The 25725-nt window shown below is 37.9% G+C and overlaps 1 protein-coding gene across 1 annotated transcript in view; it reads right to left on the bottom strand.

Annotated features, from left to right (window-relative positions):
* The window catches only part of LOC127452506 (dolichyl-diphosphooligosaccharide--protein glycosyltransferase subunit STT3B-like), a 66107-nt gene that overhangs the window by 18744 nt on the left and 21638 nt on the right, over positions 1-25725 (bottom strand). The window contains exons 2-5 of the mRNA XM_051717989.1: positions 18740-18848; positions 14064-14351; positions 12490-12555; positions 8902-9001 (exon numbers count right to left, since the gene is read on the bottom strand). Coding sequence (XP_051573949.1) covers positions 8902-9001; positions 12490-12555; positions 14064-14351; positions 18740-18848 — 563 coding nt within the window. The remainder of the gene's footprint in view (positions 1-8901; positions 9002-12489; positions 12556-14063; positions 14352-18739; positions 18849-25725) is intronic.

The raw sequence follows: 25725 nt of genomic DNA, 5'->3' as shown, positions 1-25725 counted from the left end.
AGTTTGAGAAATAGATGCCTCACATGTCCTCAGCTGACAGCTTCATTGAATTCTACCCGCTCAACACCAGTTTCATGTACAACAGTAAAGAGAAGACTCAGGGGTGCAGGCCTTATGGGAAGAATTGCAAAGAAAAAGCCACTTTTGAACAAAAAGAAAATGTTAGAGTGGGCAAAGAAACACAGACATTGGACAACAGATAATTGGAAAAGAGTGTTATGGATCTTAAATCCATTGAGCTTTTGTGGTATCAGCTAGACTGTAAGGTGCGTGAGAAGTGCCCGACAAGACAGCCACATATATAGCAAGTGCTACAGGAAGTGTGGGGTGAAATGTCACCTGAGTATCTGGACAAACTGACAGCTAGAATGCCAAGAATCTGCAAAGCTGTCATTGCTGCACATGGAGGATTTTTTTGATGAGAACTCCTTGAAGTAGTTTAAGAAGTTCTTAATTAAAAAAAAGTAATAGTATTATTGTAATAGTAATTTTTCACGTTATTTATGTCCTGACTATACATTGTGATCAGTTGAATGACTCTTTGGTGAATAAAAGTACCAATTTCTTTCCATAAGAGCAAAATCTGTACATTATTCCAAACTTCTGGCCACCAAATATATATATATATATATATATATATATATAAAATGTTTGGAACCGGAGCAACCCTATTTAGCACAATGGACCTTGAACTCTTTGGCACTGGCAGATTTTTTCCACTTTTTTTATGCTTAAAACAAGAGCAAAACCTGCCAGTGCCATAAGAAAAAATATTTTTGCAGTTTTTGCTTATCGGGTGAATGTGTCTTGTTTCAAGGAATTTAGATACTTCTACTTGACAAGGCAAATATGCTCATTAACAACACCTGTTTTTGCAACATATTCAAATCAAGTCTGAATTTTCTGCATGAAAAAATTACAAAACAAGATTTTCCAAAGAATGCTTTTATGGAGATATTTTCAGAAGTCTCATTTTTCAGAGGAGGAATGCATCATTCCAGTGTGGATGAGAGGTGTAAACGTAGCAAAATCAATGCGTTATCAAACAAAAACTGTTCAGTGTGAACGTGGCCAAAAACTTTACCAAACCACACCGCACTGGAATCGAAAACTAAACAGTGAGGCCAAAACAGTTTACGAATTCTGTACTTTCAATTTATAGGATCCTATTTTTCTGATACCACATGCCACAAAAGTAGAAACTAGCATAGCCTTGAAAGCACTCCTTGCAGCCAGGCAACCTGTACAAAAAGAAATGTTCATGATAAAACTGATAAAAATCTGAGCACCTGGACTTCAGGAAATTGCGTACCTGCCAGCCAAATCGTTATAAAGGACTGTTCGCAACAAATGCAATTTTATGTCCCAATGCAATGTTTTACCTTTTTTTTTTTCCAATGTAAACCTGTGCTAGTCTGACCATTGTAGTGTGGCTCGCTGTTTCTTCAGTGTTTCACGTATGAGCGGCATGTCTTTAGATGCTGTGTCAGGTAAAAAAAAAAATAAAATAAAATAAAAACTTTTTAAAAGTATGTCTAACAACATCTGCGGTCAGTTATATGCATTGCACTGTGGATATATTTTTTTTTAGCACAATAACGCATTCGGTCTGTACAATACGCATGAGATCGTCATAAATTATCTGTGTGAGTGCAGTCTGAGGCCGAGACTGAATCAAAGACATCTTCCAGTACATTCTCCCTTTGTAAAATAGATAAAATCTAATTTACTATCCTTTCTTCTAAGCTGAAGTAACAAATACTTCACAATACAAAGCAGCTAAATGGAAAGAAGGCACTGATGCTCAAGTGACTAAGAGCAGTCATTCCTAAGAGGGTGAAAAGACGTAACAGTCTGTCACCTGTGCAACATATGACTGACAGCTGTGTCAAGTGGACCCCTACCTGAAAGACAGGTGCTGACAGCCTATCAGAAGACAGGTCGAAACCACACAACAGTTTAAATGTGTGCGTGAGAGACAGTGCAGTTGAGGAAGCAACTAAAGGGAAACCAAGGCCGCTTGTGACAGAGCGGCGCACCAACTGTTCAAGCTGTCAGCATTTGAAAAGAATCAATTAAGGCCAAAGACGATCATCTTCACCCCCAAACATATGCTCTTACGAGACGACAATGCATACCTGCCCCTCCAGACAACAATTGTGCAAATAACATTTCCTCATCCATGGACAGTTGACAGGCTGCTTCCAAAGTAAACAGAAGAGGGAAGGAAGAAGCATTGGTTTGACTGAACCAATCCCATCAAATGCACTTTATTCCAACGTGAGCTGGAATATTTGGAGCCACAAAGAGCAAAACTTTTGACTTTTGGCATTAAGTCTGGTTCACTTTGCAGCTGATTCTGGGCAAGAACCATTTATTTAGACAGAAAGAGATTGTCAGACTGACATTTAAAGCAACTAATGACAATTTGTTTAGTCTTCACAAGATAATTATGGACTGGTGAATCTGACATGAATGACCCCTAACCATACAATAGACCAGGGTGCAGCTGTGATAGCTTATTAAATAATGCAGCAGTAGTCTCCATGAATGGTTGTAGTCAACACTTGAGAGACTGGTGAAAAATGAAGACTTTCAGAAAAGTTCAGAATTTCTGGCCAAAACAAGATATACTTTAGAAAAGTGGTATATACAGTTCTGCTCATGGATATCTGGTCTTCTAAACTGAGTAACAACACGGAGTATCTTTCAAAAAATGTTATGTCACTAAAGGCTGCATTACACTACACGACTGTAACACCAAATTTAGCCCTGATTTTCAGTTAGGCCGAGTTGGTGCAAGTCAACTAGTCGAGGCTTGTCGGCTCCAGTTTGCAGATTTTGGGCCAGTCGGAGATGACAGATTACCTCATAGTATATGACTGGTTCAGACTCAGATTTCTTACCCTCTGTCTATGATTCCATAGAATCGGAGTATATCAAACATGTCTGATATTATCACATAGGCATGCGACGGTATACATTTTTCACGTCATGATAATTTCTGAAGCTTTTTATCAATATATACAGTATTATTATGGTATTTAATAACATTACAAAATGGGTTGAAAGATAAACAAACTTTATTATTGTTCTCTTAATAACAAGTTTAAATGTAGCTGCAAGCAGCAATGATGGGCCCAAGCACCATGGGTCCATTTTCCACCCGATGGCTTTCGGAAAGCAATGCATGTTGGACACATGCATTTGGTCGAGTAAACAAGACACCATGTCTTCTGCTCAGATATAATGGTTAACAACTTTGATTAGTGTGGAAAATGTAATAAATGTGTAATTATGTCAAGTGTTGGAATAGTCCCAAAAAGAATATTGTTATTTGACTTGTGGCTATGGAAATATCATGTAAGATATCAAAAAGAGTTTCGGATAACGAGTAAAGATGCTGACTACCACCCCTGGAGTCGTGATTTCGAATCCAGGGCATGCTGAGTGACTCCAGACAGGTCTCCTAAGCAACCAAATTGGCCCTGTTGCTAGGGAGGGTAGAGTCACATAGGGTAACCTCCTTGTGGTCGCTATAATGTGGTTCGCTCTCTGTGGGGCATGTGGTGAGTTGTGCGTGGATGGCACGGAGAATAACGTGAAGCCTCCACATGTGCTATGTCTCCACGGTAACGCACTCAACAAGACATGTGATCAGATACACGGATTGACGGTCTCAGACGCGGAGGCAACTGGGATTCATCCTACGCCACCCGGATTGAGGCGAATCACTACGCCACCATGAGGACTTCGAACACATTGGGAATTGGGCATTCTAAATTGGGGAGAAAAGGGGGAAGAAAAAAAAAAAAGCGTTTTGGATAAAAATAACAGGACTATTGTAGTCTGTTGTTAGTGTCACACTTCCTGCTGCCAGTTGGTGGCAGTATGACTGTGACCCACAATAGCCACATCCAAACATACAGCTCAATTTTGATCTTAATCACACAATGCATGCAGAAGATATGGGACACTTCCTGTTCCCAATTTTTTGCCATTAATTTATTACCTCGGCATGGCAACACCGTTCGATATATCAAAAATCTGTTTGCAATTTAGCATTTTCAATGTCTTGGCATAAAGATGCTAAATTGCATCTTGCTAAATTGCATCTGCCAACTAACAAAGGACAATGAATCTATGTGAACTTCTGCAGTTAATCCAGGATGGACTTCAAAGACATTAGTCATTAATCTTACATTTTGTACAAAATCTTTGTTTAAACACTGGGCCTTAACACTTAGTTTACAAATTTTAAACCATGACTTGCACTGCACACAAATAACTAATATTGGCATTATATTCATGCTGTTTCGCCAGAGGTGAACTGGCCCCCACAGTGAGTCTGGTTTCTCCCAAGGTTATTTTTCTCCATTAACCAACATCTAATGGAGCTGTCCTTTTCTGCATATCGCTGCCCCCTTTGGCATATTGTGGCACCGTTTTGTGGCCCGTTCTGCATAACGCGGCGGCCCATTTCAGCTTATCGCGGCCCCGTTTTGTGGCCGGCCCACCGGGAAAAGTCCCGGTTCTCCCGATGGCCAGTCTGCCCCTGCCTAACAGACTGAGAAAAAAAAAAAAAAAAAAAGTTTACCTTGATGTAAGTTGCATATAAACGTGGCAAATAGATTGGAACTGCCAAATATTCAGCCAGTTCTTGCCATTTTTGTGTTAAAATACATTGAGACTAAAAATCATAAACCAAACATCACTTTAGAAGGACAGAACAAGGTGAAGCAGAGATGCTAGATTACAGATCTCAATGGTATTACACTGTTCTCCATCCATCTCTAGATACACATCGTGATTGCTGTCCTTTGTCTAGGCCCCAGTCCCAGACAATGCACACAGTGCTACTTAATCTAATCAGTATGATCTATTAGAAGAGGTGCCACTGATACTCGGAGTGGAATCAGCCCATGGCAACTGTATAGTGGGACCTGAGGAAAGAACTTTCTGGAAACAAAGCCAGATGGAGCTAATACCCAGCATCCATCAGCGTACACAATTGCACGGCAGCTGTGGCAAGGTGGGGGGGGGAGGAGCTAATAAAGATTTTAAAAGAATTAACACCGTGGCACAAGACCCCGTTCTTTTATCAGAGCACTTGCTCAAGGGCCTCACAAAAACACTGCACCTTCAATTATTAATTTACCTAAAAATGGCACAATCCGTCAAAGACCAAAAAAAAAAAAAAGGGCAACGGTTCCAAAAAAAGAGGTTTTGCTCTTGAAGGAATAGAATTGGTATGTTTTGCTTTTGGAGTGTTTTGCTCCATTTTATTATTGTTAACGAAACCTAAAATTAAAACATTCCTGTTAACTTAAAAGAAAACAAAACCTAACATATTTTGAAGAAAAACTGAAACTAACCTAAAATGCATTTCATAACTCCAAAACTAACTAAACTAAAAGTAAAAATTCATAAAGTATATACGTACATTAAGTACATAAGTACATTATAAAATTTTAAACATTCATTAAGCAAGAAAATGCCACTAAATAATAGACTAGGCAACCCAGAGAATCGTAATGTTGTTAAGCATTTTTAGATGATTTCAGTTAATGCATTAGCGTTGGCAGCCCTAAAACACTAAAAGTAGAATAAAAACTAGAGATGCACCGATCCGATACCTAGATCGGAGAATCGGCTCCGATACGGACGTTTTTAGACACATCAGGAATTGGTCCGACAAGTCTGATCTAAATCTGATATTGTGTGTTAGTCATGTTCGTTACTGTTAAGCTACAACATTTTCTTTTCTTTCTTTATTTTCTTTATTTATATAGCACAATTATAAACATCACAAGGTTGGCCAATGTGCTTTACAACAGAGCAGCATAAATTTTTTTTTTTTTAAAAAAAAGCAATTGATGAATTAAAAGACGTTATTAAAAGAAAAACTATTTAAACAGATAGTTTACACAGCATTGTAAGCTAGAGAAAAATAGTGTTTTTAACATGGATTTAAAAATTGAAAGATTGGGCTTGTCTTATATGACAAACTGACATAAAAGAGCCATAAAGGCACCATTAAAAGTAGCCCGTATGACTCGTGCACTTAATTCAAAGCCACTTGAAGACATGCGATAGCTCTATGAATCGAAAAAGGCTGTGTTTAATAAGTTAATATATAATATGCATGCCCAGAGCCTGAATAGCATGGCTCTGTTGACACACACACCAAGCACGCCCATGCTGATGTGCTCCCAGCCCTCAAAGCGGTGCGCAATATGTGAGCATGAACAAAATCTCAGAGGTAGAAGCTCAATAGTTTGTTTCGCTTATAAAAGGCACTGAAAATGGCACCGGAGGACAATTTCACCAGATTTTTGAAGAAGAGGCTAATTAAACTTCTGTGAACTAGCCCACATACAAACACTTACTTCTGGAGTGTTCCGACTGTCAAAATAAAAGCCCAAGGGTTTTAAAGTTAAAGGAGCACGACTGAAATATTATACTGTTGTAGTATACAATTCTAAAAGTCAATAATATTTATTATAATAATTGATTATTATTATTTATTTACAAATTACAAGTTGACTGGGCTCATATATAGTGAACAAAAAAAGAGATCTGAATCCTTAAAAGTCCACATACATGTTGACAAAATTGTGCCAAGAAAACTACCACCTTTTCTGCTTAAAACTTTCACTGGAATTACTTTTAATTTTGCTGCTACATTATCAAGTATACTAGTTAACAAAGTTTGCCTTAATAGGCTACACATTTATACTGAAATAATGTGTAGTTAAAGGTTTGTTTCTTTAAATATAAAAGAGTACCCCCAATTAGTATTACAGTGTGAAGTATAGATATTCTAAACTAATTATGAAAAACACTGGTATTGGATCAGGATTGGCCAATACTCAGATTTCATGTATTGGAATCGGATGAGAAAGTGGTATCGGTGCATCCCAAATAAAAACTAACAAAACTAGAACACTGGAAAAAACTCAACTAAAAGTTAAACAGCCATGAGAGTGAAAACTAACTAAAACTAAACTCTACTCTCTCCTCTCCACCAATAGCAGGTGTGTGGTGAGCATACATTATGGTTGCCGTCGCATCATCCAGGGTGATGCTGCACACTGGTGGTGGTTGAGGAGAGTCCCCTGTTCACTATGTAAAGTGTTTTGAGTGTAGTGTCAGAAAATATATAAGTTTAATGTTCATTCATAAATTGGAATATTGATAAATTGAAAATAAATGAAAAAAAAAACACCAAAACTATAAAAAAAAATAAAATAAAAAAAATTAAGAACTATAACAACCCTGCTTTGCAGAAGTAAAGAACTGCGCTTTGTTCTTTCTGCTAGCAGAAGTCCTAATTAGGGATGCACCAATCCGATCCTCTGATACTGAAGCTGTCCGACGAGCCCGATCCAAATCCAATACTGTGTGTTAGTCATGTTCGTTACTGTCAAGCTCCAAAAATGACATAAAAGAACCATAAAAACACCATTAAAGCAGTTCATATGACTCGTGCATTTTATTCAAAGCCACTTGAAGACGTGCGATAGCTCTGTAGATCACAAAAGGCTGTGTTTAATAAGTAAATATATAGTATGCGCAGTGCCAGCGCGTTAGTGAATGATGCTGTTTTGTTGACACAAACTCACGCACAGGATGGTGATGCACTATTTTTAGCCTTCACAGCGGTGTGCAATATTTGAGCGCTACTCAAGAACAGCATCTCAGAGGTAGATGCTCAATAGTTCGGTTCACTTATAATATGCATTAAGAATGGCACCGGAAGTGCATTTTAACAGAATTTGAATAAGAAGCACATTAAAATACTGTGAACTTGTCTACAAACAGACACATACAGGACTTCCTGGAGAATTTAGACTGTCAAAATAAAAGCGTGAGGGTTTAAAAAGTGCACAATTTAAATATATTACTCTTGTATTTAAAACTAGAAGTCAATAATAATAATAATAATAATAATAATAATAACAATTTATTATTATTATTGTCATCATTAGTATTTGTTTACAATTTATAACAATATTTAAGTTGAATGGATTCCAAAAAATAACTGTGAATGAAAAGTGGACTGATGTCTTACAACTAAATTGAACAAAAAGGAGATCTGAATCCTTTAAAGTCCAGATGCAAGTTGAAACATTTTTGAAAAAAAAAGAAAAAAAAAAGGCAAAAATATAACACTGGTTTCTTTTCTACTGAAGACTTCAAGACTGGAATTACTGTTAATTTTGCTGCTACATTATCCAGTATACTAGTTAATAATAAAGTGTTTCTTAATAAGCTATACATTTATATTGAAATAATGTGTAGTTAGAGGTTTGTGTTTCTTTACATATTAAAGAGTACTCACAATTATTTCCACACAATAATGTAAAGATATTCTAAACTGATTATGCAAAAAAACAACACTGGTATCGGCTTGGGATCGGTATCGGCTGATACTGAGATTTCTGATATCAGAATCGGAAAATATAAAGGAAGATGGTATCGGTGCATCCCTAGTCCTAATTGATGTAGATAGCATGTTTTGGCATTTAAGACAGTGGATCTGTATTAAAGGCTTTTGCTGCAACGTGAAGGTCGATGTTTCCTAAGATCAGTGAGCTTATGTGATTGGCTGTGAGAGGCAAGAGTGGAGAGGGAGGAGTAAATGTGTAATTAAATATCAACATCCTCTTTAAACAGTGCTGTCAACATGAGAGAGACATGCACAGCCAAGCACTTAACTGTCACGACTGCATGCGTGTGTGTGTGTGTTTGAGTGAATGTGTCCCCGAATAAAAAAGCAAGTGGGAAAGAGCAGGTACACACTTTGTTGTAGAGGCAAAAAAGGACCACGCTGTGTTTGTGTGGGTGGTAAAGTGTGTATTTCTTACAAGAACCAGACATATAACACAGGTGACTCACCAATGTATAACCTCCTGCTGTAACGCTGCATAAGGAGCAGTACAAACACATGGAGTGGAATCAGGTTGATGATGAAGACGTAACCACCCCACGCAGACACCTACAATACAAACACACAGGCCAGGTTACATACCATTCCATTAGCACAGTGGTTTTAAAATGTTTCAAGTCAAGTTTTTTTGACAAAATCAGACCAAGAACAACCTAGTCACAACAATGCTCCATCTAACTTAGTAGTGCTGCAACAAAGGATTATTTTGATAATCGATTAATCTGTGGATTATTTCTTTGAATTATCAGATAAAAAAAATAAAAAAAAAGACCAATTTTATTCTCTGCATTTTATTTATTTATTTTTTGGTAAAAATACACATATTTGATTGCATGCTATACATTGTGCACAAAAAGAGTTTAAAATATACTGTAGATGCTACAATTTAAACCACTCAGTTTTAAATGACAATGAAGAAAAACAAAAACACAATCTTCAGTGTTAACTGGGAAGAGGTAGAATGTCCTGCAGGAACACACACACATTCCCTCCTCTAAACTTCTTTCTGTAGCCAAATGTCCTTGTGTTATAATCCGATTACAGTTACTTTTCTAATCCAATTTCATTTCTTGCATTACATGTAAGATTGAAATAAATTATGGTTGCATTTAAAACTAAATTTGATGTCCAACAACAAACATTTTATCAAACTGTATAGTTTAAACAAAATGATTGCACTGCCTTTTTCTGTTGCGATCGGTTTGATTGATGCGGATACACGCACACTTGTTCGCTCAGTGATTAATGGAGACTCACTTGTAGTAAAGCATCTATCCTTTGTGTTTTGAGAGCAAACAATCTAAATTCTTACCTTTTTGCCAATTTTTTTTCTGCTCTTACTTTGGTGGGTGGACTAAAATTGTGATAGCCCGGTCCCATCAGCGAACATAACTTCTTCGACAAAGTAGAATGTGAACCATTATGGTTTTGGACAAACAAAACTATATTGTAAAAATAAATTATAAATAAAATCCTCGCCAAAATACCATTTAAAAATAAAGATTTATTTTTATTTGTATATTTTGATTGTGTCGAGTTGTGTTACGTAACACCAGTGGTCACTCCACAGTTTGAGCAGCACTGCATTTGCACACCCAGCCATTTGGGAACCTCTGCACTTTTCTAGGTCACTTAGGATGTCCCCTATATAGAGATCTTCTCTAAACCCATGCCCTCCACTAGCATGCCTGTGGGATCTATCGAACCGTGCTGGACCCCAAGGCCCCATCGGAGCAGATGGCTCAGATTGCACTGGTGCCATTTATGATTATAAACACATTTGGAAAGACAGAGCCTATTGGGGGCTGGGAAGGACTGGAGGTTTCTATTATTAATGAGCTTAGCCGTCCTCCAGAGGGAGGATCTCAGGTTTCAGAAATGGCCGATATTCATAAACGACTGGCACATGGCCCCCACCAGGACTGCGTGATGGATGGTGCTGTTTGCTTATTCATTTATTTTACATATTGTATTAATGGGTTGAGATAGAGAGAGGAAGAGAGAGTGGTTTATTGACTGAGAATCACACAAACACTTTTTCCTCCCCCAATTATGTTAGTAATTTCGTTCCATCCATTCATCCTCATTCCCTGAGAAATTCAGGAAATCTCAGGAAAACCCTGAGAAAAACTTGAGCTTGTTATTAAAACAGGTGAGACATCTGTGGTGTAGGTTAACAAAACTCAGAGCACAAAAACATAACGTGCACAATGATAATCATTCGTAATAAATGCAATTCATTTGATCTTAAAATGAAGCACGTAAAAGAAAACCATGAAAGCCAAAAGATGCACTACGCATTAATTCGGCTGTAATTTTTTTTTTTTTTTTTTTTTTTTTGCAAGTGTTTAAATAATTTTGGACATTTTCTGCAAGAAGTGATTATTTTCATTGCATTAATAAAAAAAAAAAATTTTTTTACATTTATAAAATAATGTATAATTCTCCATGTTGTAACGCTTTGGGAAGATCTCGAGTTGCTTGAGGACAGTTTATAATAATATTGGTCAACAACATACTGAAATGTGGCATAATATGAAATTTAGCATTATGGTAAGAATGATTTATAACCAAGTTTTTTGTACTTTCGACTATTGTCAAGCTCCAAATAAAGAGAAAATTATATAAGAGGAAATATTGTATTTAATTTACTGACAGAATTACCCAAAAACAGATATTACAATATGGATATTTAATACACAAGCCAATTTTTCATGATTTTCCCCCAAAAAATTACTATATCGTGATATATATTTATCGCGATATAAAATTACTCAAATTGTGATATAAGATTTTGGTCATATCGCCCACTCCTACATTGTCTTTACAATTGAAGCTGTAGGTTTCTAAATGTGTCTTGAATTCAATGATTTCACGCAGTGTTCATTTTAACACAGTTTTCTGTTTAAGTCATGGTTTTAGTATTTTGAAGAAAATTTTCTTAAACATTTGTCAATACTCCATCATGCATATTCATTAATTTTAGTCAGTTTTACTCTAAAATGGCATTTAATTTTACTCAATGAAAAAAAAACTTTTTAGTTGAGGGGCAGTGGTGGCTCAGCGGTTAAGGCTCTGGGTTACCGACCAGAAGGTCGGGGGTTCAAGCCCCAGCACCGCCAAGATGCCACTGTTGGGCCCTTGACCCTATCTGCTCCAGGGGCGCTGTATCATGGCTGACCCTGCACTCTGACCCCAGCTTAGCTGGGATATGTGAAAACAAATAAATTTCACTGTATATATGCAAAAAATGTATGTATAATGTGTGACCAAAATAAAGGATTCTATTCTATAATGTGCAAAATGTTAAAAATGTGTCAAACTGTAAAAGACTAAACTTTAATCAAACATTTAGATAAAAAACATTTTCTAAATTTAAACATGTATAAAACTTTTTTACACATCATATTTTCATCAACAGTTTGCTTTGATCAAGTCGTTTAACTATCATAATTATCGGTTTTTTTTCTTTCTTGTATTTGTTATCGTTGACTGAAAAAAAAAAAAAAAAAAAAACTTTAGTCAACTAACCTTTTCTTCAGTGATTTCACTGACAAGATTAACACCGGTTTCATGCTCTTTTTAGAAAATGCAACAATTCACAACACAAAACACTATTGCGGTCGGCGCAAGCCATTTATCCTTGTTGTAAAGAAACAGCCTGGGTAGTATTTACTTTTATCTTGCCTAGTTTTTTTGATGGTTTGAGGATGAGACGATATCATGCAACCAGTCCATGTTGATACCTACCTATTTAGCTAGCTTCTACCAAGTGACATTCGACAGGACACAGAGACTTTGACGTAATCAACAAAAATGATGGGAAGTGTTTTCCCCTCCCTTTAAAAAGTTAAAAAGCCTATTTATTATGCTATGCAAACTATAAATGATTACAGGGTTCATTGTATTTATTTTATTTGCATTTAACATTTTTTGGGCATTGCTGTCCACAATCACATCAGAACAGATCTGAGACCCACCAGTTTAGAGCCACTGACATACACCACCTGAAGGTCAATAATCCATTGAAAACTCACCATGTAAAAGTACGAGAGGCAGCAGCCGATGGTCCAGAACACTGAGCCAGTTTTTACCGACTTCACCTGTGTGGAGAGGACACAATTAAGTTAATTCTGCTAATCCCAAACAAAGAGTCTGATACCATCACCTCAAACAAAGCCAAGACGAGGAACACTTGGTGATAAGAAATAGACAGGGGAAATTCAACTAGAAAGTCTTTGCCATCTGAGCTGAGACAGAAAACTCCAGAAAGAAAAGGACAGGCAAAATCACAGAGCTAAGACAAAGACTCCTGCCACTGCATCTGTTCCTGCTGTCTTAATGTCTGTGTTCAGCAAAAAGATGAGACTGATGTCTGAGTAAGTTAAAAGAATAGTTCACCCAAAAAATTGTCATTTACTCACCCTCATGTCATTCCAAACGTATATGAATTTTTCTTCTATGGAACAAAAGTTTTGAAGAATGTTCATGCCTCTCTTTCATACAATCAAAGTGAATTGTGACCAGAGTCTGTCAAGCTCCATAAAGCACCATCAAATCAGTCCATAGGACTTCTGCACTACATTTCAAGTGTTCTGTAGCCATTTGATAGCTTTGTATGAGGAGCAGACTTAAATTTAATTATACATTCACTGAAATTCTTGTCCCTATGGCCACCACTCACTTTCACTGTACTGGAAAAGAGCAGCTTGGACATTGTTTTTGATAACTACTTTTGTGTTCCATGGAATACAAAAGCATGGTTTTTGCATCTGTACACATCGTTTTTCAATTGTTTTCCTATTTAAACATGCGTTAGACAGAAAGTCTTTGACCATTGTGCCACGTCTTGCTGTGTTTAGTCTCACGCAGGAGCGACTCTTTTTTTAAATGCATGTCAAGTTAAAGAGAATCTCTAAACACCTGCATTCTGTTCTATTCGTTGCATTGTGTCTTGCGTTATTTAGCACAAGAATGTGTTTGGTCTGAAGTCAGGTTTCGAAAGACATGAGGGTGAGTAAATGATGATTTATATTTGTGTGAACTATTTCTTAACTCATTTCAACTGTGTGGGAATGTGTTGGAGAGCTTCTGCAATGATTTTCAGTCATTACTCTGCTCTGAAAGCAGTCCTCAATGGGCATCTTAAGGTCAAACAGTAAGGGGAAAAATGAACCAATCGATATGTAGGACTTGCAGTGTGTAAAGGTGTAATACATCTGAGTTTTGATGAATGGAGAAAAAAAAAAAAAAAAAGATTAAATATACTGTATATACACACAAACGGTCACACATTTTAATAATCCCATGAAATAATTTGCCCAGCACAATTTTCTTTCCTGTATTGATGTAGATCCTATGGAAACAGAATGTCTGGGCAGGACATATAGAAGGACTTGTCCATATTTTCAAATAGCCAATAGGCTGTACTTACATCAGAGCCATTAACCCCTGACTTGCTACTTCCTAGATTGTGACTTTAGAGAGAGGGGTAATCTAATTCAAGAGAGTATCTGATTGGACAACAAAAGCTGTAGTGTGAAGTGTGCAATGACCTCAGTGTTAACAAAGTAAAAGCCACAAAACTCATGGGGTCTTTAATCTAACTCACCCAGAGGTAGTAGGTGAACTGCAAGGCAAAAATGGCGATGCCCTCGTTGTCGAACGAGCCGGCCACAGAGCGGGAGATGTAGCCGGGCACGATTGCGATGAAACATGCCGCTAGCAGACCGGCACCCTGGTTCCACAGCTCCCGTGTCAACAAGAAGGTGGATATGGCGGTCAGGCCGCTGAAGATGGGGGCCAGGAACACGCAAACATCACGGATGTGAACCGTAACATGGAGTAGGTTCAGTATGTAGTGGATGAGGCCTGCAGTCATCATCAGACCAGGATACACCTGTAAAATATGAGAAAGATGTGGAAAAAAAAAAGGAGAAGATGAAGGGGCGTTAGAAATAACGAGGCCCAGATGACATCTGCAGACTTTTTAGCTTTTTTTGGTTAGAGCTGTCACGATTATGAAGTTTGGCTAACGAATAATGTGATTATGATGATTAATTGTCTCTTTTAAAGCTATGATGAATAATTGTCTCTTTCAGGGCTTTCACGATTAACATCATAATAGTTGTCATATTTCTTTAGGTGCATGTGTGCTTCATTCACATTAAGAAGTCATTTTTACATATTTAACTTCAAATATATAAATCAAATAATCAAATCAGAACTCATTTTATATAATATCCAATAGTAAAATATTTCTGTCCTTATTTCTTCACTTTTACAAATTATGTTTTATCATTTTATTATCCCACAAAAATAGACTAAGCGTGCATCATCGTCTCTATGTCACTGCGTGTCCCGCTAGGACCAGAAACATTTGCCATTACACAGTCGTTTAAAGTGAAGCCGGAGCGCTTTGCGTTCACTATCAAAGTTTATATTTGTTCATTTAGATTTTCACGGGACTTTGGCGAGAGCCTCTGCTGAACAAGAACTTCACGCACTTCACGCGCTCTTCCGGACAGGAGCTGCTCTAGTTCACATACGTGGTGCGGCTCAATGACACTTGGAGTTCTGAATGACACACACGCCATTGATGGCATTTATATATTCGCTTAAATTTCCCTTATTTGGGCATTAAAATGTGACTAGAAATTGAAGTGCACAATTATCACGGTTATCTCAAATAATTGCAATTAGATCAAAGTACTGTGATCAGACGATTATTTAATATGCCTGACAGGCCTATTTACGGTGACAACGGAATGGATTTAAACATGGTAAAATGAATCCAGCAGAGCTTGCAACAGAAACAGGGCTCAAGACTAACATTTGAGAGCGGTGACACTGGTGCCAACAAGTTCTAGAGATGCTGGCACCAGCACTAGTGGGTTTAAGGGCTTTTAAAATGAAAAGAAAAAGAAAATCCCATTAAAAAGGACAGAAACCAATTATAATAGTGATTTAACAATAATATTGCAATTTTTTTGTCACATGACATGCAAATTTGACATTGATTTTGAGTTGAGTCTGAACACACAGAAAAAAAGGATCTTGCTGCTGAATGTTTTCGTCCTTATACTACTGAAACACTGGTGGATGAAATTTGTTTACTAGCCAGTGGCTAAATCTCAGAAATCACAGACATTTTTACTGGCATAGCGTGGAATTTGGTTGCATTTGGAAGTGATTTACTCACTTTGTAGGGGGATGCCGCATAGTGTAAAAGATCGATCTAGGGATTTAAGAATCGATATCAAAATCATTCAAACGAAGGATGCGATGCATAAAATAACAAAAACTATTTTGATCCAGTACAATCCAAGTCATTAAATGTAGGACTCGAGACTGGACTCGACTAAGGATGCTTTCACACTTGGTTCGACTGCTTGGACCGAACCCTAGTTCGTTTCCTCACCACTCCCCCGCTGGTCTATCGTTACTAGTGGTCGACCGATATGGGTTTTTTTTAAATGGCCGATGCCGATATCCAGAGAGCAGCGTGGCCGATAGGCCGATACAATGCCGATATCTCACACAATTTAATATTAGTAAATAACAAACATAAAAATGCTAAAAAAAATGAATACATCTTTTTTAGCACTATATATACTCAATTTCATACAAAACTTTAACTTTGAAAAAAGACTCTAAAAAAATAATATGTTTTAAATGGTAGATGGCAGATTCTTCTGATTTCTGTTTGGCCATAAAATGTTATTAATTTTTTTGCACATGAAATTAATATATTAGGAAAAAGGAAATAACAGTACATACAGTAGTCCAGCAACCATGGATCGCATGTTAGCAATCACATTTACTAAAAAAAAAAAAAAATACATAGTCAAACCAATTGTACATACAGTGCATAGTGAATAAGACATTTACTTGTAGTACACGTGAAACGCTTACTTTGAAGTTGCACTCACACGCTCGTGAGGATCTAGCGAGCAGCAGCAATCTCCTGACAGTTTAAACGGCCTGGATCACCTGCTTGCATTTTCACGGACTGACCATCATGATTTGTGAATCAGAGGAACTTTTGATCCTGATGTTTTGATTCTGGCTGATAGAATACACGCTTCAGAGGAATATATCAGATGAGCGCTCAACAAGAAGGAAACGCTGGATTTTTGTGAGGTTTGTGAATTCCATCTGTTTAAATGAGTTATGCGCATATTTACAGATGGTATATGATATTAGTTGTATTGATATTTGCCTTTTATCATTAGACAAGACAGTTAAACGTTACAGAGAACTGTTGAGGAGGGACTTCACATGCAAGCAGGCGACTTTCGGTGCCCTCAAGAAACAAATTGGCCAAAAGGGAAAATGTATTTACATTTTTTTTTATTAAAAAGTCAGAATATCGGCCAATATATCGGCCTTGGCGATATATCGGTCAACCACTAATCGCTACATTCCTTACAATGTCCATCCCTGTCCACAACAAATCATCAAATTAGCCAAAATATTTAATAAACATACAAGAGGCTAGGGAACGTGTAGAAATTTGTGAAGGACTGCCATTTCAATTCTGCTGTGTATCCTATTGAGTCCTGCAGACACAGATTACATGTGGGCCTGGCTATTAGCAGTGAATGATTATAAAATTGATCAGCAACCACAAATATACCTGCAGCAATTTGAAGAAAAAAAAAACTACACATGAATAAACACATGATCTCTCAGTAAGCCAGCAAAGACTCCTAAATTTGATTAATTTATGTGCCCCAAGATGTACATTATGGATGAAATAAGAACTTAAGCCCAAGTAGACCAATGGGGGCTGCATAATCAGTCTGTTTCAGCTGAATTCAGCAACCAGACAACGGCAAAAGAGTAAGAAAAGAAACACCCTGTCCTTTAACTACACATTTCCATTCTCTCTTTATTCATCTCTCTCAGGCTGAGCGGTGGTCTGCAGGCTGTTCTAGGAGCAGAACAGTCTGCTCCGAAGTCAATTCCGTATAACGACTGCCCGAACCGTACACAACAACAGACGCTGTTCTCTGCCTCCCGCAGCCCCCCCCCCCAGCTTCAACACCAGAGCTGTCAGAGTGAGAAAACTCACTGCTAAACGCTAGCCAAACTTTCTCCAGCCAGAAAAGGCAGCTCATTAGCTTAGCTGCACTGTCTGTCTCTGTGACAGAGTGTTAAAGGTGGCGGCCTTATTAAAGGGCGAGAAAGATGCTGTTTTGTGGAAGCCATCCAGAGGCTGCCTTTCCACGATGCGGTTTCATATATCGGCCTCGGTTGTCAAAATGCCGGCAAATCGGCCTCAACAATTCGAGGAAGTTGTAACATTGCCAGAAAATTTCTGTATTGATGCTATGTGTGAACAAAGCTAATAACAGTTCGAGCACGATATAAGAAGTGTTTGTGTTAAGTTTTTAAGGAACTGACACAATTACTGCATACCATTGTTGGGTCACAAGCAACAGTTTAAAAGTAAACATTTGCACAAATAGCACCAAACAGCATTGAAAATGCTGCATTCACCTCCAAATATATTGTGTCCTGCCATTTTTACACTGGGGGAGACCAGGGCTAGTTACCAAACTGGGGAAGATGTAGGGCTTAACAATTTGGACAAATCTAATTGCCATATTTTTGAAAAACACTGCAATTTGAACAGCAATATGACTATTAACAAAAATAAATAAATAAAAAAAAAACTCATAAGTGATATAATAGGTGTGGGTGAGAAACAGATCATTATTAAAGTCCTTTTTACTATAAATCTCCACTTTCACTTCCACATTCTTCTTTTGTTTTTTGGTGATTGCATTCTTTGTGCATATCGCCATCTACTGGTCATGGCTGGTTAAAGGTGGAGATTTTTTAGAAAAAAAGGACTTAAATATTACTCTGTTTCTCACCCACACCCATCACATCACTTCTGAAGATATGGATTTAACCACTGGAGTCTTATGAAATTGTTATGAAAAGTTTTATGTTGGCTTTATGATATTTTAGAGATTCAAATTTCTGGCCACCATTCACTTGCATTGTGAGAACCTACAGAGCTGAGATATTCTTCTAAAAATCTTTGGTTGTGTTCTGCAGAAGAAAGAAAGTCATACACATCTGGGATGGCATGTGGGTGAGTAAATGAAAGAATTAATTTTTGGGTGAACTATCCATTTAAAGAATCCTATAAATACATTAAAAAAAAATTATTAAAAAAAAATGCAGAATCGAATCGTTAATCGCATCGAATTTCATTGTGAATCGAATCATCCAGACAATTGAGAGAGAGAGAGAGAGAGACACTTTACTTACCGTCCCTCCCACTATTCTGCCCAGTGGGTACCAGGCTCTCTCGTCAAACCAGTTCAGGAACTCGTAAAAGCCATTAGTGGTGAGATGATGAGTTGATCTGTAGTTGAACCTGTAGGACAAAGAAACAGAAGAAGAGAGGACACTGTCATTTCTGATGGGAAAAAGCAACATTTTATCAAAACTGACATATCAGGATGTGTTTCATGGCCAGAGGAGGTCTTGATCGTCAACGCTCAGAGCAGCATGTTAAGATGCTGTCGAATGAGTTATGGGGTCTTTCCATCTACATAAACTCAACTGCCATTATCATCTATGACAAAACTCAACAGTTATTACAATCAATGCCAAAAATCAGACTACAAGAAGAGCATCCAATGTATTAAAACAGTCAAAAAGTAACATTATATGTAGCTTATACTGTGGTAAATAAACATTTGGTTAAACATTTCAATTGTTTAAATTACCAAGAAGGTTACATACACACAGCTTTTAAGGATTTCAAGGACAATAATAATTTTAATCACTGTGATTCAGGGCACACATGAACGTTACATTTATATAGCGATTTTCTGAAACTACACTCAAAGCACTTTACAAGGTGAACTCTCCTCAACCACCAACAGTGTGCAGCATCCACCTGGATAAGATGGCAGCCATAGTGTGCCAGTATGCTCACCACAAACCAGCTATTGGTGGAGAGGAGAGACAGCAAACCACACAGACATCAAACACCTGTTCAATCAGTCGTGCATAGTTTGAGGACGTCTGCATGTTTGTCCTTTATTCCAGTTAATCTGATTGCCACAAGAAAGAATAGAGATTTGATACGGAATTGAAGTAGACACTTGCCCACAAAGAAAAAACAAACCTTTTATGTTAAATACTTCAATTAAATCAAATAGAGTATTGAGAGCTATATCAGATGTTACAAATAAAGGACAGAATAATTCATTGCAGAGGAATTTTGGGGGCATTTTTGTCACTTTCAGTGCCGTATTTCCCCCGACACCCCCTACTTTACGACCCTGCCATTGAATCACTAAACAAGATCTGCAAAATTAATGATCGTGGTCAAGTAGGTTTCCAGAATTATGTCCAATCTTTCATTGGATGACCAAACAAATAGTCCCAACTTAAACTCATGCCATTGGTTGAGCCAATGTTGCTGTGTCCAGCTGGTCGGGATGCGCAAACAAACAGAGCAATGTTCTAATGGCACCACAGATCCACAGTGATTACACTTCCTGGTTTACCTATAGTTGTTTCTGTATATTAAGATTGGATAGGAGAAAGCATTTTAACATTAACTAAATTAGACACCTCCACTTTAATGCGCTTTTAAACTATTTCTGATGGTCTCAATGTAGAACCATTAATTTCATGCACACCAGATTAAAAGTAAAACCTCAAACAAAATCCACTATGTGCACAACTGTAATTAAACAGTGTAATCCTCTCTAATGCCTTTATCAGCATAAGTACAGCAAACTGTTTGCCCTGCTGTGTGTGACTCACTCGTGTAGTTTTTTGCACCTTTTCTTCAAATAAACCTCAGACCACCAGGCATCAAAAACGTATTTTTTTCAGTGTCCTTACACTTAACACATCTAGTGAGGTTTAAGCTTTTTGCCAAAGGGGTAAGAAAAAAAAAAACTTGATATATTAATATTTATTTAATATTATAGACAGAATGTAGGCTACACAGTTTTGTAACCTTGTCTTTTCTGCTTCAAATCAAAGTTTGTAATAATGTGATTCACCTCAGAGCTGGTTGCAGGGTTTGAAATTAACTTTTTGGCTCATTGGCCACTGTGGCTAATAGTTTTCCATGGTCACTAGCCACTCAGCATTTTCTCTAGCCAAAAATCCACCACCTTGCAAAAAGTGATAAAGGTAACTGGAGACTGTAACTGCATGCATTTGTTTGGACATTATATTTAAACAAGAATGAGTAAGGTAAGAGAGGCATGAATACCATTACATTTCCTTCGGCACCAGCTGCAAGTCGCCAGACATTCACCGAATGTTCAATGTAGGAAAAACCCTGAAAAAACGTGACCCGTCAAAGTGGCTAGCAAGAGCGACAGATACCCACCATGGCCGATTTTCAAACCCTGGCTGGTTGGTTTGGTTCATGGCTCAGAACTCAAGGAAGGATTTTATGAAATCCCTTTGGGGAAAAAATTAATGGGAAAAATATTTCTGGAACCAAGATATCTTTAAAAAAAAAACACCATTGGAGAGGCACTGGTACACTCCATAGAGGTTGGTGAGAGAGGGCAGATTACAGATTCCTTCTTATCTCAAAGTAGGCTGAACACCTCACTTATTGCATCTCTAGCACAGAAAAACCCCAGCACTAAGCAAAGTTCACAAGAACACATAAATGTATTAATTTATGCTCAATTTGTGTGAGAACATCCACATGCTCAGCTGAAAAGATCTGCATAACACTCATGCAATATTTTAACGACTATGGCAAATAAAACAAGTGAGACACAAACACTGGCTGATGTGATATGACAATTTATTTACAGAATTATAAATCCAGCCATAGACTTTCAATAAGAGAGCAGTATTCAGTGCTCTGTGGATTCTTGGTTGCTGCTTTGTAAATGCAGGTTTCTTTCAACTGTCCACAGAGACAGAATTATATTAAGCCTTTATTTAATCAGTATATATTTAATCAGATTCTGCATGCATGGCAAGTGTGATGGCAGCCATCAGATTAAAATTCTCACTATTTTTTTTAAATAGTGTGGGGGGGGGGGGGGGGGATACAGTGTATTTTTACTGTATACAGTCTTATTTTGTGTATACTGTATATTGTATATTATTAGGTGTATATTGTGTTGTGTAACAAGATGTGTAAACGGTGTTGTGTAAATCAGATGTTTCTTGTAATTGTCATACTGCTGTTGCTTGGAACCGCACCCAAGACTTTCACCCACTGTTGCACTTGTGTATATGGTTGAGTGACAATAAAGGGATTCGATTTGATATTTGTAAATCTGTGACTATTTTTAAGTCAATTTCACTGTTTAATATTCTAAAAGAGGATGGAAACCCAGCTCTTGAGTGGGAGGAATATCAAAGCTGTTAATTATGTACATTTGAACCACCCCTTTATAGCATGACCATACACACAAACTGTCCATCATTGACCCTAGCTGCTAACTGACACTGCAACCTACTACCTCCTTTTCCAACCCTTCCATCTCTATAGAGAAGCAGCTTTCCTGGCATGATAAATCTCCATGCTTTTCATCACTCCACATTCTGATACCTGAACCGCGTCCTTGGCATTGATTTATTGCGATGTCCTTCAGCAAGGCAGCAAAACTCCAAATAATACATGCACACGTCCGCAACAAGGGGTCAGGGTTTGGCTGGTTAGCATGGTCCAGTTAGGCCCTGGTGGTAAATGCCATAACTACACCATCTGGGCCTAAAAAGCCCATTTCTCCATTCAGCCATTCAAATGTAACAAGCCAGATCTCATGAAAATGATGCGACAGTGGCGACATTTTTGACAGTGATATTACAGTGTTAATTTCATGTATTGCGGCAGTTCCAAGGCGAAATGTTTACATTTAAAAAATACATTTCCTATAGCTCCACCTAGCACTCTGCGCATGTGTCAAGTACTAGGAAGAGTAATCAAGCTTTAAATCATGATCATGCCTCGTGACTGCAATAGCAAGATGTACATTGAAAAAGGAGTTACATTTTCATCTGCTCACACCCAAAACCAACTGGATCACTTCAGAAGATACTGATTAAACTACTGGAGTCTGGATTATTTTTGATGCTGACTTTATCTCCTTTTTGGAGCTACAAAGGCCTGGACACCATTTACTTGCATCGTATGGACCTACAGAGCTGAGATATTCAACTAAAAATCTTTGTTTGTGTTTAGAAGAATGAAAGTCATACACATCTTGGATGGCATGAGGGTGAGTAAAAAATAAGAGCATTCTGTGGGGGCCTGGGTAGCTCAGTGGTAAAAGACGCTGGCCACCACCCTTGGAGTTCGCTAGTTTGCTAGTCGGGCGTGCTGAGTGACTCCAGCCAGGTCTCCTAAGCAACCAAATTGGCCCGGTTGCTAGGGAGGGTAGAGTCACATGGGGTAACCTCCTCGTGGTCGCTATAATGTGGTTCGTTCTCGGTGGGGCGCGTGGTGAGTTGGGCGTGGTGGATGGCGTGAAGCCTCCACATGCGCTATGTCTCTGTGGCAACACACTCAACAAGCCACGTGATAAGATGCGCGGGTTGGCGGTCTCAGACGCGGAGGCAGCTGGGATTCGTCCTCCGCCACCCGGATCGAGGTGAATCACTACGCAACCACAAGGACTTAAAAGCGCATAGGGAATTGGGCATTCCAAATTGGGGGGATAAAATAAAAAATAAATAAATAATAATAATAATAATAAAGAGCATTTACATTTTTGTGTGAACTATCCCTTTAAGGTTAAAGCTCTATCAAGTTTTAAATCAACAAAACCTACCTCCCTACCCTAAACCTAACCGACAGTTTCAGAAAAAGCAAATGTGAGCTGAATAGGAAGCAACCATGTCATTTTGAGGTGCTTCAATGACACTTTCAGCCCACATGTTGACTTGCATGCTCTTCAGTTGTACCCCGGTCCTTTGCATCACAAGCGCAACGCTCTCAGTTGAGCTACCGCACAATTTGACTGCACTCGAACAAGCTTGTAAATGCAGTTGGTTATGTAATACAAATGTTAAAAATGTATCTCCTTACAAGTCATGCGCTACAGTAAGTGTTTTGATGTCATAAGACAGCATTGTGGGAGGAACAGGGAGAAAAGTGTGTATGAACTCATAATCTGCTGTTTACTTATGATTTGTGTGAAAGGGAATAAGTTGTTGTTGTTATAAGGCCTCCAGCGTTTAGCTCATGAGGAACTGCATAAAATCATTAGACTTAGACACAGTAACATGCTTCTGTAGACCAAGTTGAAAGTAACTGTGTATTCTGACAGATTTATTTTATGCAAGCAACATACAAAATCGCAAATATTTCATTATATTATGAAAGTAGGATGTTTTACATGTGCACAATCTTTTAAGAGGGCTCTTAAAAGCATAGATTGTTTTTTTTTTGTTTATTGCCTTAGATATCATAGCTCATGATAGTGCTTTCCATCAGCCAGTCAGTGGTGTCATTGTCATTTTTCTGTAGTTCTTGAGTGACATGGCATTTACATCTCAGGTGAATGGAGAGAAAAAAAAAAAAAGAAAAAAACCTGGATGTTGAACCGAGCACCTATGAGCAAAGATTGCAGATTTCAAATTGCGTACTTCTGGAGGATCCTGCAACAGCCAAGCAACTGCTATCGAGATGAATGGGAATGCTAACAGATAGCTTTCTCCAGATATTACAGTCCTCCTTGGTCCACACAAGGTTTGGATCGTACACAACAGAAATTTACTTGCTTTTTAACAACTTTTCCCTATTACTCTCATTTTTGTAATAGCATACTCTTCTTAAACACTGGCAGCAACCACAAGACGACAATCGCTCAAGGAAGTGACCCAGAAATGGACCCGGGAAGTACCGAGTCGTGTCGTTTCAAGGTAGGCTGATCTCCGCCTACAATGTGCAGGACCATCAGATTTTGTGACCGTAGAATCGGCTGAGTAGGTAGAGACCGTCTTTGTGCAAGCGTCGCAAACTGCAATTCTTTCTTCTGCAGTTTAACCTCTGTGACATGCGTTCCACTCGACGCTCCCACCAACACTGAACTCGCCACTTGTCTACAAAAAACTCAATTTCACACTGCGTGGATATACAAGGAGAGCTTTGAAAAGGTCTCATTCAGTGGCGCGCAGCAACCTAACATTTATTAACAGCCACAGAAGAGGGAACAGAAAAGATTGGTGCTTAAATAGTGAATGAAAAAACCACAAAAGCTTGAATAAACCCCAATGCTACTCGAAGAAAGAGCGGCTAAAGTCTAATGTTGAGAAGGAAGTGCTAACATACTAATAGGATGTAGAACTGTTGTCCAGGTTTAAGCAATTAAAAGATATCAGAATTAGTTCTTTAAAGTTCATTTAAGACAGTACAGGCACAGTCAAGTAATTAAAATCTCATTAATGTGGAGTCTAATAACAGTCTGTAGAACCTAATATTGTGTAGAAACCGCAACCTTATAGCATAAAGAGGCGTTTCACACCATCAGTTGGTTGCTAGAGGGCATTCCAACTCAACTGCAGTATCTGTTTCAGGCAGCAGATAAAGGGAGCATTACTGTCTGCACTCATATTGGTAGCTGCTACTTTGCATTTCTGTGTATAAAGTTAAACTATGCACAACTCTGATGCATCGACATAGTAATAGGGTAATATATCAGAAATTATCAATGTGATTTTGACCAGGTGTGACTTTATTCCAGGAAAATATTGTATTTTGCCCGGGAGACGAGAGCGTAACGCGATGTGCGCGTTCGGAGCGGGTTTCAGTCGCCAGGCTGTTTTAATGACCCCTGCCCATGTAAAAATGTTGATTTTTCTAAGCAAAAAATTATTAGGATTGCCCAGCAGCACTATATGTGGGTATGCTATGTTTTTATTCTTCCATTGTTAAACTGCCAAAAGTTATCACCTCGTAGGTTAATTGGGCATGCAGATGAATCTGTTCCAAATTTGTTTGTTACAAAATATAAGGAAATATAACATTGTTAATTCAAATGTTGATGTAATAACTATTGCTAAATATGCATATCTATGTAAGCCTGTTTTGTTTCAGCCAGTATAGAACTGTCATGCCTCTTTGGTCACTTGTTTGACCAAATTTGGCTTATTGGTTATCAGTAATGTGTGCAGTTAAAAAAAAAAAAATTGCTAAAATTTGCATCCCTAGTTTAGGCTAAATTGCAATATACTGTAAGAACTAGGGATGCGCATTGTTAAGTAATTTTGTAGTTGAGTACTCAAAAGTAATCAATTAATCATGAATT

Source organism: Myxocyprinus asiaticus, chromosome 15 (assembly GCF_019703515.2).
Source record: "Myxocyprinus asiaticus isolate MX2 ecotype Aquarium Trade chromosome 15, UBuf_Myxa_2, whole genome shotgun sequence".
Lineage (NCBI taxonomy): Eukaryota > Metazoa > Chordata > Actinopteri > Cypriniformes > Catostomidae > Myxocyprinus > Myxocyprinus asiaticus.
The sequence above is the reverse complement of the archived record's forward strand: the minus strand, read 5'-3'. Positions and strand labels throughout refer to the sequence as shown.